The following is an 18,022-nucleotide window of genomic DNA, read 5'->3' on the forward strand; positions in this document are numbered from 1 at the left end:
CCCTCGGCCCGTGCCACTTCCCACAGCCCCCACTGGCCTGGAGCGGCGAACCGCAGCCAGTGGGAGCCACAATCGGCTGAACCTGTGGATGCAGCAGGTAAACAAACTGACCCGGCCCACCAGGGGGCTTACCCTGGCAGGCCGGGTGCCAAAGGTTGCCGATCCCTGAAGTAGGCTAAGCAAGGTGATCTGGGGTGAGTGAAAGGAGACAACAGATAAGTTCTGGAGGGCTCTGAAGACAAAGATAGGAGCTTGAATTTGTTACGGGAGGCAACCAAGGGATTTAGAAAGGAGCTGAACACGGTTGGCAAAGCAGATACTTTTCACAGGTGAGATTCGGATAGGTTGAAGAAGGAAGAGGTGAAGATCAAGGAGGTCAGAAAAAGTATGAGATCAAAGAGTGGACATGGATTTTGGCAGTGTGAAAGGGGTGGAAAGAGTGAATTTTGGAGATTAATGTTTTGCAATTAATCAGAGATCTACACAAAGTCAGAGGCAGATATGATTTAACATTAACATTGATGTTTAACTCTTTAACTCTATAATTAGAGTTAGCAATTTCCTCCTCCCCCGACAGTAACTTTAAAAACACTGCAATTTTCTATTTAAAAAAAAAAGGTAATGCCATTTCATCCAAACTTTTTTAAAAGGTATTTCATTGATTTCCCTTCAGTTTAGAGAAAACTATGGAAATGTTATTTATTATTTACACAGCACAATACAGTAAATATGTATGGCTAGCATTTAACTAACAAATAAGAGACATTGGCCCTGCCCCAAAGACCTTTGTCTTCTAAGTTAAGCAGTAGTTTGACAAGTGTTAAACTTTGGGAGAAGAGGGAAAGGAGGAGGAGAATAGCAATAAGATCATGCAGCTGCTTTGATTGGTAATGCACATGCCATGGAGGGTGCAACAATTTTTCAGGTGTTCATGTGTACACAACTGTGATTCAAAGTATCACATGAATATCTCTGGCTAATACTATAGGTACAAATATACTTTTATAAATCCAAACTTAGAACAGTGGTTAGACCAGAACTACAGAATTTCTTCAAAGTAAATATTCTGTATGTGTCATGCAGATGCTTAGACCCGAGCTACTAGAATTCTATGCTCCAGCTAAAAATGTATTCCAAAAAGATGCACTGCAATACACACATCTCAGAAAAGAGATGTGGTATCTGGGAAAGTGGATGGAATAGGTTTAAAGCTGTGTCACATGTTGTGTGACAAAGTTCCTGCTCTACCTTGGTGGGTCTTGCATTTATTGGCGGATTTGCTCGCCTTGGAGCTTCACGGCAGCCCTCAGCTTGGCCGTTTTTCTGAACCCACAGTCCAGGTCGACTCCTCCTGTGTCTGACCAGGAGTTGGGAGGATTTGAGGGAACCTGGGCCCGCCCTCTACTCCGGGTTCCAGCCCAGTGCCCTGTGGAATGCAGCTGTCTAGAGTGCCTCCTGGAACAGCTGTGTGACAGCTACAACTCCCTGGGCTACTTCCCCATGGCCTCCTCCCAACCCCTTCTTTATCCTCACCATAGGACCTTCCTCCAGTGTCTGGTAATGCTTGTACACCTCAGTCCTCCGACAGTCCGCGTTCTCACTCTCAGCTCCTAGTGCCTCTTGCTCCCAGCTCCTCACATGCACACCACAAACTGAAGTGAGCTCCTTTTTAAAACCCATGTGCCCTGATTAGCCTGCCTTAATTGATTCTAGCAGCTTCTTGATTGGCTGCAGGTGTTCTAATCAGCCTGTCTTAATTGTCTTCAGAAGGTTCCTGATTGTTCTGGAACCTTCCCTGTTACCTTACCCTGGGAAAAGGGACCTACTTAGCCTGGGGCTAATATATCTGCCTTCTATTACTCTCCTATAGCCATCTGGCCCGACCCTTTCACAGTTGCTATCTGGAAAAACTACAAATCAGTGTGGAACATGTAATTATGCTCAACTATAAGTGCTGAGTGAACAGTAGGCAAGTCCTTAAACCATTGAAATATAATGACAAAATTGCACATCAGATACATTGCACCCACATATATTGATCAGAAACACCTCCCAAAGAAGTGGTCTAACAAAAGGACAACTTGAGCTGAGCTGATGTAAACCCATAATCCATCACCATTACCCTCTGCAACTCATTAAGCCAATGTATATTGTGTTTTTAGAAGCTGCGCTCAATTTCTGTGACAATCTTGTGATACAAAATAGCAATCCCCTCACTTGCCATTGGGTTACAGGCCATCCTATTCTCAGTGTATAGCAAGCTTTACCACTAACAGAGTGCATAAAGGCCATACACGTGGACAAGGAGAACGACATTATGTTGTTAAATGTGGGAACCGTAATTAAACATGTGTTTTGCCTGGTGCCAGAGCTAGCCCACTGGGGGCCCCCCAAAGCAGGAATACCCCCCCCAAACACACACACACCCCACATAATAAAAAGCAAATAGGTGGCGTCCTTGAGCTGTTTGGGGCCCAAAGCAATTGATTAGTCTGCTTATACCTAGTGCTGGCTCTGCATACTGCATTAATTTATATCAAAAGGGTTACTGAGTTTGCAAATACATGAGTTAAAATGAAATCCAAGTAAGCTGCTGAGGACATTTGCTGGAGATACACAGGAACAGACTACAGATTGGTATAATCATTGTTGTAGTCTGCACTTCCATTTCATTAATCAATCTGGAAATAAAGCTGGTTCTGAACTACCAGGAAAGTATATTGGTTCTTTAACCGTTTTCACTGCTATTCATCTCACTCTTTGCAATCTCTTCTGCATTTAACAAAAGCTAAACAGGACTTTAAAGATATCCAAATGTGTACTCTGAAATTCTTTAATATACAACAGCTATTGAAAGGAGTTAGTCTGGGGAAGTTGATCTAAGTATACACTTACCCAACGTCTTCTTAATATGTGGGTGAGGTACACACTTGGAGCTGGGGTAACAGCAATTTTGCTGTTAATATAGGCTTGGCTAGGGTGGAGATAGTACCATTGGGAAAACTGCTTAGCATCTTTTGACTACACCCAGGAAGAGATGCACAAACCAAGGTGTATATTTAGACCAAATCCATAGTAGTTTCCTCTTTAAAAACTACATATTTTAATGTATAATCTCATGCAACACTTTTGAAGTGAGGGCCAGGATCTGACCCACAATTTTAAAAAATAGTTATTACTCTGTCAGGCTAGATGTAACACGGGTCTTGCAAAGAGCAGAAATAATTCGTAATGTCTGCAATCTTGTGTTTTATAATAATTAAAAGAAAAAGAGCGATCTCTCTCTCTCTCACACACACACACACACACACACACACCTTTTATTTTCATTTTATTTACAACAGAACTTCCAAACTGAAGCTATCTGAATGAATTAAAAGATGAAATGCCATACTGTGCTTCTCTCTAATCTCTTGAAACGAACACTGCATGTATACTACAAGGGTCTGGTTAAAAAGCAAATTAAAAGTGTAACATCTCATCCCTTGCTCCTCAGACAAGCAGATCGAAAATTTATAGCTGTTAATTTCTACTGTCAATCTTAATGGTTGCTTTTGTTCCCTGCAAATGTTATTTCAACATTTTAGAGTAAAGCAAACATTACATTTTTGTTGATCTAAATGATTATATATTACTTCTCATCCAACAGATTATTTACTGCGGCAACAAATTTGAAATCGATTAAGAAGTACTCCCTTTTTAATACAAAGTAGAGTTAAGCTGTGGAATTCACTGCCACAGGATATTATTAAGGCATATATCTTAGCACAAAATCAAAAAAGGATTTAATACTCAAAATAAAATAGTAACCGTAATGCAACATTAAGGTTATGGTTTTTGCACTACTCAAGAAAGGAAACAAACAGGCAAAATTCTCAAAAAAAAAAAAAAAAAAAAAGGACAATTAATTCAGCCACACTGCACATCCTAAATGTGTTTAACAATAATGTATTAAGAGACATTTAATAAAATCAAAAATAGAAACTACTACATTTGTGCAAGATGGCAGCTTAACATAATTCAGCTTTTTCATTTTCTGATTTTTGAATGCTCAAAATCATAACCTGATTCATATGAAAGAAAGACCAATCCCCACCACCTGGTGCCCTTAGCACCAGAATGAGGCAAGTTCAATGCTGACTCAAAAATCAGAGTGATACTTTCTGTGTTACCAGCACTACTGCCAGCAGCACCTGGGCTTTCTCCAAGTACTGCCCAGGTTTGACCCTGCTTAGCTTTTGAGATCTGAAAAGATCATAGCTAGGCTTGGAAGGATTAGATTTTTAATCAGTAAATGCCAATTTCATCATACATACAAACCAACAAAAAATAGTTCCATCAATAATAACCAAAACTTACAAACCCGCAAAGTAAGAAAAATGCTGCCTCAGAACTCATTTTGATTTAAGCATGTTTACTTTGTGTATATTGCCATGTAATATTGACAATTTGTGTTTTAACCGTTATAGCTTTAACTTTTTGAATCTAAATATTTACTGTAATTAAATAATTATTGTCTGACACCCCCAATTTGAGCCCCCCATATTTTCCCACAACTGTGAAAATGTAAATAGATAAAAATGGGGGGGGGAACTTAAAAATAAACATTGATGATATCCATTGAAATTGTAAAAATAAATAAAAATTGAATCCTGCCAAGCATAATCATAGCATGAAGTATTATGAATATTGGATTCAGAGGAACAGCCGTGTTAGTCTGTATTCACAAAAAGAAAAGGAGTACTTGTGGCACCTTAGAGACTAACCAATTTATTTGAGCATGAGCTTTCGTGAAGTGAGCTGTAGCTCACGAAAGCTCATGCTCAAATAAATTGGTTAGTCTCTAAGGTGCCACAAGTACTCCTTTTCTTTTTATGAATATTGGAAAAGTCAGTGCTATAGAAAACTGGATAATTTGGCAACAGAGGATAAGTTGGGTGTGGGTTATGTTATAAATATTGACATGTCTGCTGTAGCACCAAAGGAGAAACACATTTTAGTGTTTAGTGGTTTAGCAAATCATATTTACAGAAATGCCTAAAATCATGGCACATAATTCACATAAACCACATACATACCATAGATAACCTTTTCCTTTAGTTAAGGCTTTTTAATGTCATCCTTCATTGTACAAATATGATTTTCCACAGAACAAGCACAACAAACAACTAAGTACGGTACTTAAACATCTAAAGGGGCAATTAGGTGCCTAAATCCCCCTTGTGAATTTAGCCCTAAGTCCAACATTTAGGTGGCATTGGCATTGACTCCCCTAGGCACCTACATTTCTGTTGATGGGCATGTGCAAAGCTGCCTAAGTCCTGACAGTACCAAGCTGCTCAGTGGTTAAACCCCAGCAGGACTCACAAGCTAGCCGTTCCCTTCGTCTTTCTCCACAGCGAGGCCCAACCCTATAGGAGCTGTCAGAGTACACCTACCCTGCACAGAAGACAGAGTGGTGGTACCCATGCCCTTATGCCCAGTGGCCTGGTGTTTAGGACACATACCCAGGACAGGGGAATCTGGAGTTCAAATCCCTCCACTACCCAATTCAGAGCAGAAACTTGAATGCAGCTCCCCACCTACCACTGGGCTGTAAGAAATTCTTGGGTGGGTCTCTCTCTCAATCTGTCCTGTTGAACCTGCTCTGCTTGGTATGAAATCCTTAAAAAGTCACTGAGCCAGACAGCAAGAGAGAGAGAATGGCTACTGACCAGTGACTAGGACATTCATCTGGGAGGTGGGACTCCTGAGTTCAAATCTCTGCTCTGAATCAGGCAGAGGAGGGATTTTTTTTTATCCCAGTCTCCTATATCCAGTGAGTGCTTTAAGCACTGGGCATGCAGGGGCACCAACAACAATTTTCCCTAATTTTTTCTTCAGAAGAGACTGACGTAACTTCGACATGTAACTCCACAAGAAGGGATTTACAACGATGACCCAGGCAGAGAGAGGTGCCCCCCTCTGGCCCAAAGTTATGCACCTAAGTCCCTGTAAAGAACAGGACTTAGACCACACCTCTCTCCTCGGCATTCCCTATTAGCTAGCATAGGCAGCTCCCCACTTACCATGCTGGCTTCTGTGCATCCACTCCTCCTGGGTTGTATTGGGAGCCTAGACACTGCTCCTCCTGCGTTGTTTTGGGAGACTAGGTGCCTAACTCAGGATTGTGAATTCCCTAGGCAGCAGGGCATCTGGAAGTTGGTGCCCCTTACAGACCTGCCAACAGTCCTAGGTTTCATGGTCCTGTCCTGTTTTAATGCCCAGAGTCCTCCGTCCTAGTTGAAGTGAACATTTTCCACGTTTGGGGCCACCCAGAGCGAGGGCAGAAGGGGCAGTTTGCCCCTAGGCTCCACATTTAAGTGTGCCCCCAAACTAAGTGGCATTTGGCTCTGCAACCTCATACACTGGGTTGCAACCCCTCGGGTTTGACCTGTCCACCACTCCGTCTCCATCTACAGAGGGGCGGACAGGCCAAACCTGAGTGGCACAGCATCCTGCTTTACCCATGTGAAACGTTGGGAGCTTTGCCCCTATGAATCTAGCCTGAAGTACTAGTCTAGACTATTGCATAGTATGCCAGAGGTTACTTCCTTCTCAGTGAAAGGTTGAGAGCCAGGCATTTCAGCCTCACAAAGACCTGTTGTTACCATGAAGGAAGGCAGAGGAGAAATTGGAGCTCAAACATACACAACTTTATGCCTGAAAAATGTTTTAATATCCAACATTTGTCATAAGGAAGGAGGTTATTCTTTGAAATCTCCCTCAGATAAGATCCAAATAACTGATATTCTCTACTGATAGTCTTTTTTAGCACTGCCAGCACTTCTGGGGTATTTGCCTGCTTTTGCCAGCATCTGCTATTCATCTGCTCCAACAAATGACCCAGCCTGGCTGCCCTATGAAATGATGATTTTAGTGCTGTAGTAGTTCAGAGACTGTTGAACTATATCCACCAGCTGTTAACTTACAATTTTTTTTGTGGGACTCAGATATTTGGAATTATAGCAGACATTTTCAATAGTATATAGAAATGGACCCCAGCACAAGGGGTCTAACTACAGCTGTATTAATAGTACTATTATCTTCATCCACCCACCACAAGAAAACAGTGTCTTATCGGTTTCCAAAATATGTGAAGCTCTGCCTTGCCATGCTGTGCATTGCTTGCTCTGATACACAGATAATCAGAATACAGTCTATATTTTCTGCTTGTAATTTAAACGCAGAGAATGAGAGTCCTGTGCATGACATGATCATAACTAAAAGTGAAGTCTCTAAAGAACTACAGCCCACAATCTATTGTGGGAGTTTAGGTTCTAAATGGGTCTGACCAATGTATTTATGTCTGAGAGCTCAAGTATTAATAAACAAATGGATTTTTATAGTTCCATTCAATTCAGAAGGTCACTAGGCAGGTTGTCCTCAACCCCATTTTTATTTGCATTGGCATACACTGTGCAAAATAACAAGCCAAATTCAATCTTCGACAAATGTGAACAGAGAAAAGAGAACAACAGAACTGCCTTGTACCCAGATCATCATTAACTGTTTTTAGCTTTCCCACTGATTTCATTCCCAGTTTAATCTCATTCATTGAGCAATTCAACTTGCTTGGAAATTCCAAGTTTTTCATAAATCTTGTCAAGTGATTGACAGGATCTACTTGGCCTATTTTAATCTTCTAAATGAGATGGAAGTTGGGTAGAATTTATTAAATATTTAGGGATTAATAACTGTGGTGTGTGTGTAGCAATGTAACTGTAAGGGAGAGGTAATGATTCTATCACGTGTGTGTGCTGCACCTTTAATTGAAAGGGCATGCTGGGAGGCAATGTTGTGAGCAAATTCAAGATGGCTGTTATATCACGACCACCACAATATACTCTCTTCCATGGATATTTTGTTAGTTTTTCTTATGTTTGGCTTTTCATTACTCTAAAATAAAAGTAATGCAGATTTAAAGCAATTTTGCTCTTTTCACAGCGTTGAAGAAATATTGCCCCAGCAAGGCTACAGAAATATATATTTATTTTCATTGCTAGCTTAACCCAAGGCTTGAACCTGCTCCCATTAAAATCAATGACAAAACTCCCACTGATTTAACTGAAGCAGGATTAGCCCCATCGGTGTTGAAGCTTAAAACAAAAACAAACCAAACATACATTTTAGGGTCTCACATGCAGTTTGGCTGAAGTGGCTTCTCAGTGTCATATCTTTCTTATGCTACTTAAGTTCCTCAATATTTTTTGTTGATCTGATTAATACAATTTATGGGTGTGCTGGGAAAAACCCAAAAGTAAGTTTTAAAGTGTTACAAGAAGACTATGTTAAAGAAGGAGTTACGTGGAAGGTGTGTGTATACTGTCAAGCTGAGTTTTTACGTTGGCATCCATCACCAGACTATGTGAGCACCTCCCAACAATAAAAAGAATGACAATTATGTCTCTCTCTTCCCTGCCCTTGAAGTCTTTAAACAACGATTTGAGGACTTCAATAGCTCAGACATAGGTGAGAGGTTTTTCGCAGGAGTGGGTGGGTGAAATTTTGTGGCCTGCGTTGTGCAGGAGGTCAGACTAGATGATCATAATGATCCCTTCTGACCTTAGTATCTATGAATCTATGAATCTTCCCTGCCCTTCCTTGGTACATCAAAAATGATTTTATTGCTATTATGTGTCACTGTAATGGCAATAAAATGAATAGTTCTTTTCTTAATATCTGGATTTTTCTTTACCAAGGTGACTATGGAATAACTAGCAGTGCTATCATTTTCACAATTTAAAGTTCACTGTAGCTTTGAAATATTTTGTTGTTATCTTCACAGCATGTCATCACTGACATCATCTTAATATCATAACTATGATGCTATGAACAGTAATGCGTAAGAACTGTTTTGCAATCATCTTGACTTTTTAACATTACCTTCACAGGTTTGCATTTATATAATTTTATCTTCAAAGCATAACATACCGTACAATCCAATTTTCAACAGCTATTCTCATTCAAAGTAGTGGGAAGTACTGTATATAAATTAATGGCATGACATGGTCCATTGACTTGCCTCAATCATATCAAAATTTTCTAGACTTTCTCCATATTTCTTTTAGGGTAACCCAAGGAGTAATAAACAGATTGTCTCATAAGGGATCGTTGTATTCTGAAACACTTGTTAACACAGACTATTAAATCATTTTAGCAACTACAGGAACAATATGAATAACTCAATAGCGACTTGTGGTTCCCTTGTCATCAAAGCAAAATGAAGCTATAGGATAAAATTTCCAAGACTGCCTAGGTGATTTAGGAATTTAAGTCCCATTTTCAGAGGTGAGATATCCCATTGTCCATGTTCCTAAGTCAATTCTGAAAAGAGGATTTAAGCACTTTTGACATGGTTACCCACAATGTTATCTTCACATACTGAAAAAATAAATAATCTTCAAAAAATCATTATAATGAGTCTCCATGATTATTTGAATGTAGAATGAGAATTGTAACAAAATTATGGAACATAATTTATGTTAATTAGAGGGGAAACTCCCAAAGTTAAGAGGTTTGGTTTGGATAAACAACCAGTAATGCCTAACTGAAAAAATCTGACCCTCTTGGGTCTACAAGACCTGACAGAATGATTTACAGACATTCTTGCTTTTGGTCACACCAATAATATCACAAAAACTGACATTCTAGCAGCTTTTCAGAGACTTACACTTTTCATCCTGACCAGAACCCAAAAGTGTAGAATTATAAGTTATCCAAAATGATTCAGCCACATCTAACGTATTATTTTAGCAAGAGAGTGAGCGCACGTGTGTGAGCGAGCAAGGGCACACACCTAATCCCACAGAATTAGCTAAAACCAAAGAAAGCTGATCTCTCTAGGTAGGTTCCTTCAGCATCCCACTGGAAACCAGATTATTTTATTTTTTACAAAACTAATTAAGTGTGCGCAAAGTAAAGCAATTGGAAGCAAAACAGAGAAAACTGTGGTTTACATCACTTTCAATTTTGTGGTTTTTAGACTGAGATGTTTTAGACAAATTAATTAGCACAAGGTTAATTTCATAATTAGCCTCTTAAAAATTCTGAGGTCTTACTGCAGAGAGAGAGGGAGAGAGAGAGAGAAACAACATTCTGTATATAACAAATTAACTTGCAATATAAAATAACCATTTTATGCTGATTCCAAGATAGTTGGCAGAATTAAACAATTATGCATTTTCAGTGCCGATGCCATGGGTTCTCATTTTCCTTTTCCTGATTATTTTAAACACTAGTAACATTATACAATAAAATATCATATGAACAGTCTCTTACTATAGAATATTGCACTTAACTGTGAGGAAAGTTTGAAATCTTTGGGGTTACAATGAGTTACCTTGTATCCAAATCTGCCATACTATACAGAAGTGTTGCAACACTTCACAGGCCAAAGGCATATTATGGCAAATTAGTAGTGACACACAGATATGGCTGCATCAGAGGTTTCACCATCCAAAAATCTTTCATTTTCATCTTTGAGATTCTTGTCTTTAATGAGAATTTTGTATCTAATATGTATCTAAGACAAACAAATGAAATAAATACTACTATATACAAATCACCAACTCTTTAGAAAACAAACAAACACAACAACAAGAAAAACACAAGTTATTCTTTTCCCCTGAAAATATTTGGACTTATGTGCACGGTGCAACACACTGGTTTTGGCATTTCTGTCCTTGCCCCCAAAATATTAATTACACTAATACATAATACTATTTAATACATGGGAGACACTCAAACACTGCAGCAGTGTATATACGTTTTAAAAAAAGTAAAGTTAGATAACACTAATTTTTCAACTTATTATGCAAATGTTTTAAATATATAACCACTAACAATTTGGTGCATCTGTTATGTTATTTCCTCAATCTATTTAGATTATATTTTTGACAGCAATACATGTAATCAGATAAGCAAGTTTCACACTACTCTGTTATGAAAAATCAATAAATCCAGCTTATCTAACCATGCAACAGTTAAATATTGATTAAGAGAACAAACTATTTTCCTCCTTTTTGTATAACTGTACAAGTACTGCTTAGATTGGGCTAGGAGGCACAATGAGTCACAGCACACTCGCCCTTCAACTCCAGATGTGTGGGTTAAAAAGTCTGTTTTAAGGCACACAAGTGAACATCGCTTTGGCATTAGAATTCTAGTGACGATTGTCCAGAAGCCAATATAAGCTTCCTCATGGTTGGGGACAGATGGTGGCCTTTGCTAATGAACAGGTGAGGACTAGAATAGCAGAAGTGTGGTGAAATGAAGTTGAGCTGTATTGGCAGCGTCTCACCTTTATGAGAACTGCATTCACATTTTATAACCATTAAAGCATGCACATAACATAACAGATTAGTTAACACACCAAGCTAATATCCTATTTAATGTACTTCCTCATCTCCAACTGAGCAAGATCACTGGATCCAAAAACTGGGATCTAAAAAACTTTCCACTACCTGAAATCCAAAAATCATGCCTTACATTTTTATTTGGACATTTTTCCCTTGCAGCTGAATGAGATATATAACTATTAGAACTTCTCATGACAATGTCAATTCACATCTGTTGAGATACTGCTACAATAGTAAGGCACGTTTTCATTACAAGTTACCAAAAATTATGATGGCAAAATGATTCTGAGACAAATCTATTCAGAACACATGATGCAAAGAGGGTAGCAAAACCAGACCAACAGAATGTCATCATTTCAATGCGAGGGTTAATGTTACTGTGTCGGAATGGCTGCTCTGTGCATATATGAAGTTTCCATTATTATATCAGTTTATTCCTCTCCCCCAAACTTGCAGTATAACTTTTCTGCTAGTTCTTCTTTTGCACTCCAAGGATCACTTGTATATAGCACACATAAGTGCGGCCACCGTTCTGTCTTCACAATATTCTCCAAAGACTGTCATATCACTCTGATGAATGTGTACATACACATTTCTAACACTATCTACAGCGAATATATAGAAGTAAGGGAAATGTGTTCACACTTCACTGAGGTCTTTGAGGTCGTCTTGACTAAACATGAAGATCTCAAAGACAGGGTTGGCCCTTGAGCAGCTGAGGCCCTCTGTGAACACTGAAACAGAAGATTACATGGCTGATTTTCCAGTGCCTTGTGCCGTATGTGGACATGTATACCTGTGCAAAGGGAAGTGAATGTCAAAACCAGTTTGAACAACAAGGAGTCCTTGTGGCACTTGAGAAACTAACATATAGTCTCTAAGATGCCACAAGGACGCCTCCTTGTTTTTGTGATACAGACGAACGCGGCTACCACTCTGAAACCTAAAACCAGTTTGACTACATCTTACACTCACTTTTCACAGGCATGAAGGACAGCACTAGGTGGGAGGCAGTGGAGACCCAGGCCCTGTGGGGGGAGAGGGGGGTTAGCACCAAGGGAATTGGAGGCCTAGGGCTCCCCTCACTCATAGATCAGACGAAGCACAATTGTGGGGATCTAGCTGATACTGTGGTGAGGAGCAGAAATAGTGCACTTTGTGGGAGAATTTGAAACCTTCACCATTAGTCAGAGGAGGGGCATGGTAGCAGGATCCCTTCTTCTTCTGAAGAGGAGTGCTTTGCTTCAGGTGCATTTAAGACCACATTTCCTAGATATAAAATAAAATAATAAAACCAGCTCCCAACAGCAGGTAGCTCTGTGCGACCCCCCCACTCCCCCCCCGTTGACAAAAGGTGGGGAAAGCTGCCTGAGTGTTTGGTGGGGGAGGCTTCGGGAGGATCAGGCGCTGGAACCCATCCACTAACCTTGAGAATCTCATCTCGCTCTTTGAACAGTTGCTGGCCCAATACTTGGGAGCGGCTCCGCTGAGCAACCAGAACAATTAGCGGGAAAGTCTGAGGAGTTCAACATCACCGGGATTCACGAAGTCGGGGGGGGGGGGCGGCGGCAGGGACCCTGGGGCTGCACCTGCTCGGCTCAGCCTCCTGCATGGTCCCTTACCCCCCCCCCCCCCCAGACTCTCTGCTCCCTGTAGGAGCACAGGCCCCTCCCACGTGCGGGGCCCATCACTGACTGCAACAGGAAACGAAAAGGGGGGAGGAGGGGGCCGTCGTGCTGGCTGGGCAAAGCTGCTGCCCTACGGCAGGTTTCTCTGCAACCCCGAGCCGCTGGGGGTGGAACAAGGGGCTGACTCCCAGCAAAGCCATTGCTACCCAGCTGAGAGGGGTGTTAATTGCAATGCCGGGGGACTGGTTAGACCGTTAACCTCGGAGGGTTATAACCTCCTGGGAGGCACCGAGAGATCAGCCCCTTAGTCCCGAGGGAGACTCAGCTGGAGGCGAGGCGGGGGCGTTGGCAGCTGCAGGCACTGGGGACCCCCCTCCCCCGCCACTGGGACCCAAAGCGGCAGCTCGTCGAGATCCAACTGAGTCCCGCGCAAACGCTGCCGCCGCGCGCGCTCCTTGGGCAGCAGCGAACCCCCGGGAGCCTCCCTCGCCCGCGCAGCTCGCGCCTGCTGCAGGCAGGGAAGCTGCGCGGAGCTTTCTTCTGCGCCGCTAAAGCCGGGGGGGGAGGGAAGCTGCCTACAGGCGCGCCTCTTCTCCACCGGGTCGTGGGGAGCTCTCTCGCGCACCTCCTGCCCTGGATCGTCCAGGGCGTGGTTGTATTTGGACACGGTCAGAGGCTGTAAACGGGAGCTGCCCTGTAGGGGTGCTGGAGGTTTGCCTGGGGTGGGTAATTGTCTCTTTCTAACGGTCCGTCTCCTGTTCCTCCGCCCCCCCTTTGAAAACATAGTCGATGCGCTTCGGAAAGCAGAAAGCGGTCCGACTGCTGCGGCATCTCGCCGCGCTGTGAATTTGCAACGATTTACCCCCCCCCGCCCCCCATCCTCAGTTATGCGGAGGTGTTTTAACAAATCCCGTGCGGCAATCCGGAGTTACAGTCCTCCGCAAAACTTCTCCGTTTCCCCGCACCTGAATCCTAAGTATTTTTGGAGCAGGACATTAAAGTCCTCCTCCTAGTGCCCTAGTCCGATATGCCCATGCCTTATGATCGCACAGCTGGCAAAAAGGTAAAACAAGCGACTGCCTGTCAGATCCACAGTGAACTTTAGAGAACAAGCTGTTCACGTCCTGCTGTTGGACATAATTCTTCAAAACGCGGGGCAGTGCCTAAACTGGATGTGTAACTGCAGAGCTCCGGGCTGTGCAGAATGTCACATTACCTTTGAAACGTGGTCTACTCATACCTTAAATGGATTTACCCCAGCCTATACACATATCTATTTGCCGTGGACAAAATACAGTAAAATATTAAAGAGACCATTGATAATACTGAAGTGCATTTTTGGTATGAATACCACGAAAATCCTGGTGGCGTTTCAGTCCCACTATATTTTTGTAGTTTAAATAAAATCTGTCGCATACATTTAGGCAATTGATGGTAAATTAATTGATCAAGGCTAAATCAAAACACCATTTCCGAGATTTGTCTCATTCATTAACTCGTGCTTGGTTTATCATCTTAAATCTCTTTCTTTTTTGGTAGATTGAGGTTAGCTTTTTCAGTTCTATCTAAACCGTAATCGTGAGTTTATTCAAAGTTTTATTTGCAGATTAAGAGGAGGACACTAACCCATCCACCCATAGCTGTTCATTACACTTCTAAATCCCAAAATAATTCATTTTTAGGTAGCTGCCTGTTAGTAAAATGATTTAATAATTAAATTTTCTCAGAACCCATTAAACAAATTAGTCATCTACCTCTATCTCAAACATCAATTCCTGTTATTTTAAATCTAAAAATAATTTACTTTTTCAAAGGATACTGAATTCAACAAAAAGGAAAATATAAAATGCCTAGAACGAGAAAATATCTTATTAATATTTTTGCACCGTCTGTTGGGATGGGGAAGGAAAGTACAGATTTTTATACACTAGAATTTTCGAGTAAAATGAATCAAGGTTATGTAAAGAGCTGTGCAAATCGCAGAGTACTGTACAGTATTTCACTTGACCAGTTCAGTGCCAGTGATACAGCCACGATTATTATCCTCGCATATTGCATGAAATCAAATACACGTGGGGTATCTTGAATTAGTTGTAAACTGCCTCTAGCCTGTCCAGTAGAAAAATGTAAATTAGGTGTCAATGAGCTGCAGACATGAAAGTTTGTGGGGAAAAAGTAATTCCAGAATCAAAAGCATACAGAAAAACGCAGAGGGGATTTCTGAAGCCCATGCACAGAGCATCTTAAGAAAAAAGAGGAGGTAATACACCGATGGCTGCATTTCTAGAACAACGATTGCCAAAGAAACACGATTTCATTTTAAAGGTAAGGCGTTCAGAAAAGTAAAGCAGTTTTACAATGATATGGATACCTTTGGAGTAGCTGCAGATAAGAACAATAATTTAAAATTAACGCCCTCTCCTCCCGCCACACACACTCAAAGCAAAATTCACGTACCAGCTACTAGACATATTGGAAGTAGCAATCTGAAGATCAATCCACACACCACTTCTGTTGCCATTGCTTGGAGATCTGACTAGTTCGAGTCTTGATTCAAGAAATGAGAACAATATTTGCTTGCTGTTACGACAGGTACCACTTCATAACTTTTAGGTCCACCCTTGCACAGCGCTAATGCAGTTTAGCATGGTCTTTCACCGGATTTTCTCGACCTGCTGCAGATTTCTCACAAGTCCCTTAACACCTTTGGAAGAGCCCATTAAATACCGAAGCAGCTGGACTTCTGGTGACTTCAGTTGCAAGACGCACGGTTTCTTAGAGAAGCCTTTTTTTCTTCTTCTTACTGGAGAACCATTTTGTTGTGCTCCACATCAAGAAAAGAGAACCAGCATTTTAAAATTAAATCGCACTCGATCGTTTCTGTTATATACCAAAGGCTTTGCTCTCGCTCGCTCGCTCGCTCTCTGTTTATATATCCGAGGAGCGATGTGAGTCACAATTCACAGATTCCCAGACACACTAAGGACTCCAGCCACTTTCTTCCAGCTTCTGACCCGTAGGACCCAGCTTGTCGTACACTGAGCAAAATCATCCCAAGCTGCTAGGTTGCTGGCATTTTGCATCCTTCTAAAATGACTGGCATGCTTCCCTCCGCTGGTGCATGGCCAGAGTGCTGTAGGTAGGCAGAGGGGGAAATAGATCGCCTCTCCCGCTCCTGCCGCGCCTGCTGTCTGCCTTGCTGCCCCTCACCGAGGCTCACACACAGCTGCAGCGGTGCTCTTTGCCCACACTTCTCCACCTCAATGAAAACTTTGCGAGGCCCCGCCCCTGCGGGGGGACAGGCCGGCGGAGCAAACAGGCGGCGGAGCAGGAGAGGTTTGCTCCAATAGGAACAGGCGTGTGGGGCAGGTCTCGCTCCGACACAGAGCCCGAGTTAGAGGCATAGCAAAGGGAGCTCGCTGCGGGCGGGCCAGCTGCAAGCCGGGGATCCAGAGCCTGCTTACTCTGCGCCGCCGATCTCCTCTCTCCACCTCCTTCCTGCTCACGTCACCTGTGCTCGCTTCTCCTTCAGTGCTATTTTGAAGACACCTTAGATATGTGACTCCCGGCGTGATTAATCATGCAAGTCCCAGCCACACACCCACCACAGGAGGCTCTAGCGGGAAGGTCTGCCCTGCATTTAAGATCCCTTGAGGGAGCTGCTGCAATATGTACCGTATTCGCTCCAAGAGGCATTTTAAAAATTAATGACAAGTTTGTCACAGGCAACAGTGGTTTGGTTTAGTTATTCCGGGTACTTCCGTGCATTTTTTACTCAAGCAAAAGCTATATAGACTGCCTCAGGAGTTATTCTTCAGTTAGGAAGGCAAGATGTTCTCAAGGAATAAATATAAATTTAAAAGTTTACTAATGTAAAGGGACACTGGGATACACACAAATATACGTAAGTGCTGGAACTAGGGGTGCAGGGGGTGCTGCCGCACCCCCTAGCTTGGAGTGGTTTCCATTATACACAGGGTTTTACAGTTGGGTTCAATGGCTCTCAGCACCTCCACTATATAAATTGTTCCAGCGCCCCTGGAAATATATGAGATTTCTTTACCTATAATTAACACCGTCCCATCACCTTTGGTTGAAAAACAAATAATTTTTAAAAATCCAATGTTCTTTTCACTGGTTTGCTTGTTTACAGTTTGTATTTCTCTGAAACTGGGCACTCAAGCGTAACTTTCACATGTGGGCTCCCCAGCACTAAGACAATACTTTCAGAGGGATGGCCATTCAAACAAACAAAAAACCTATTTCCATTGGAATTTATTTTAAATTTGTGGAAACATTTTTACTGACCAGAAATTTGTACAAAGCTTACTTTTACTAATCTTAATTTGGGGGAAATTTTGATCACATTGTGTCTCTCTGTGTTGTGTAACTCACAATGGCTTCAATTTTTTATAGTAGTAATTATATATATTAAAATGTAAGGAAGGAGGGAAGGAACTCAAATATGAAATTGCAGAACTACTAACTGTGGTATGTAACCTATCACTTAAATCAGGCTCTGTACCAGATGTCTGGAGAATAGCTAATGTAACACTGATTTAAAAAAAAAAAAAGGGCACCAGAGGCGATCCTGGCAATTTCAGGCCAATAAGCCTAACTTCATTACCAGGCAAAGTGGTTGAAAGTATAATAAAGAACCGAAATATCAGATAGATAGATTTGATAGATGAACACAATATGTTAGGGAAGAGTTAACATGGCCTTTGCAAAGAGAAATCATGCCTCACACTTTACAGAATTCTTTGAGGGTGTCAGCAAACATGTGGACAAGGGTGATCCAGTGGGGATAGTGTACTTGGACTTTCAGAAAGCCTTTGACAAGGTCTCTCACCAAAGGCTCTTAAGCCAAGTAAGCAGTCATGGGATAAGAGAGAAGGCCCTCTCCTGGATCTGTAACTGGTTAAAAGATAGGAAACCACAAGTAGGAATAAATGGCCAGTTTTCAGAATGGAGAGAGGTAAATAGTGGGGTCCC

General features: G+C 41.8%; 1 protein-coding gene across 4 annotated transcripts in view; it reads right to left on the bottom strand.

Annotated features, from left to right (window-relative positions):
• The window catches only part of PIEZO2 (piezo type mechanosensitive ion channel component 2), a 465,759-nt gene extending 449,492 nt beyond the window's left edge, over nucleotides 1–16,267 (bottom strand). For all 4 annotated transcript variants that reach the window (XM_075125316.1, XM_075125317.1, XM_075125315.1 and 1 more), the window contains exon 1: nucleotides 15,485–16,267. In XM_075125316.1, coding sequence (XP_074981417.1) covers nucleotides 15,485–15,548 — 64 coding nt within the window. In that variant the 5' untranslated portion in view covers nucleotides 15,549–16,267. The remainder of the gene's footprint in view (nucleotides 1–15,484) is intronic.
• Nucleotides 16,268–18,022: the final 1,755 nt, after the last annotated feature.

This window comes from Caretta caretta, chromosome 2 (genome assembly GCF_965140235.1).
Source record: "Caretta caretta isolate rCarCar2 chromosome 2, rCarCar1.hap1, whole genome shotgun sequence".
In the NCBI taxonomy this organism is placed as follows: Eukaryota; Metazoa; Chordata; order Testudines; family Cheloniidae; genus Caretta; species Caretta caretta.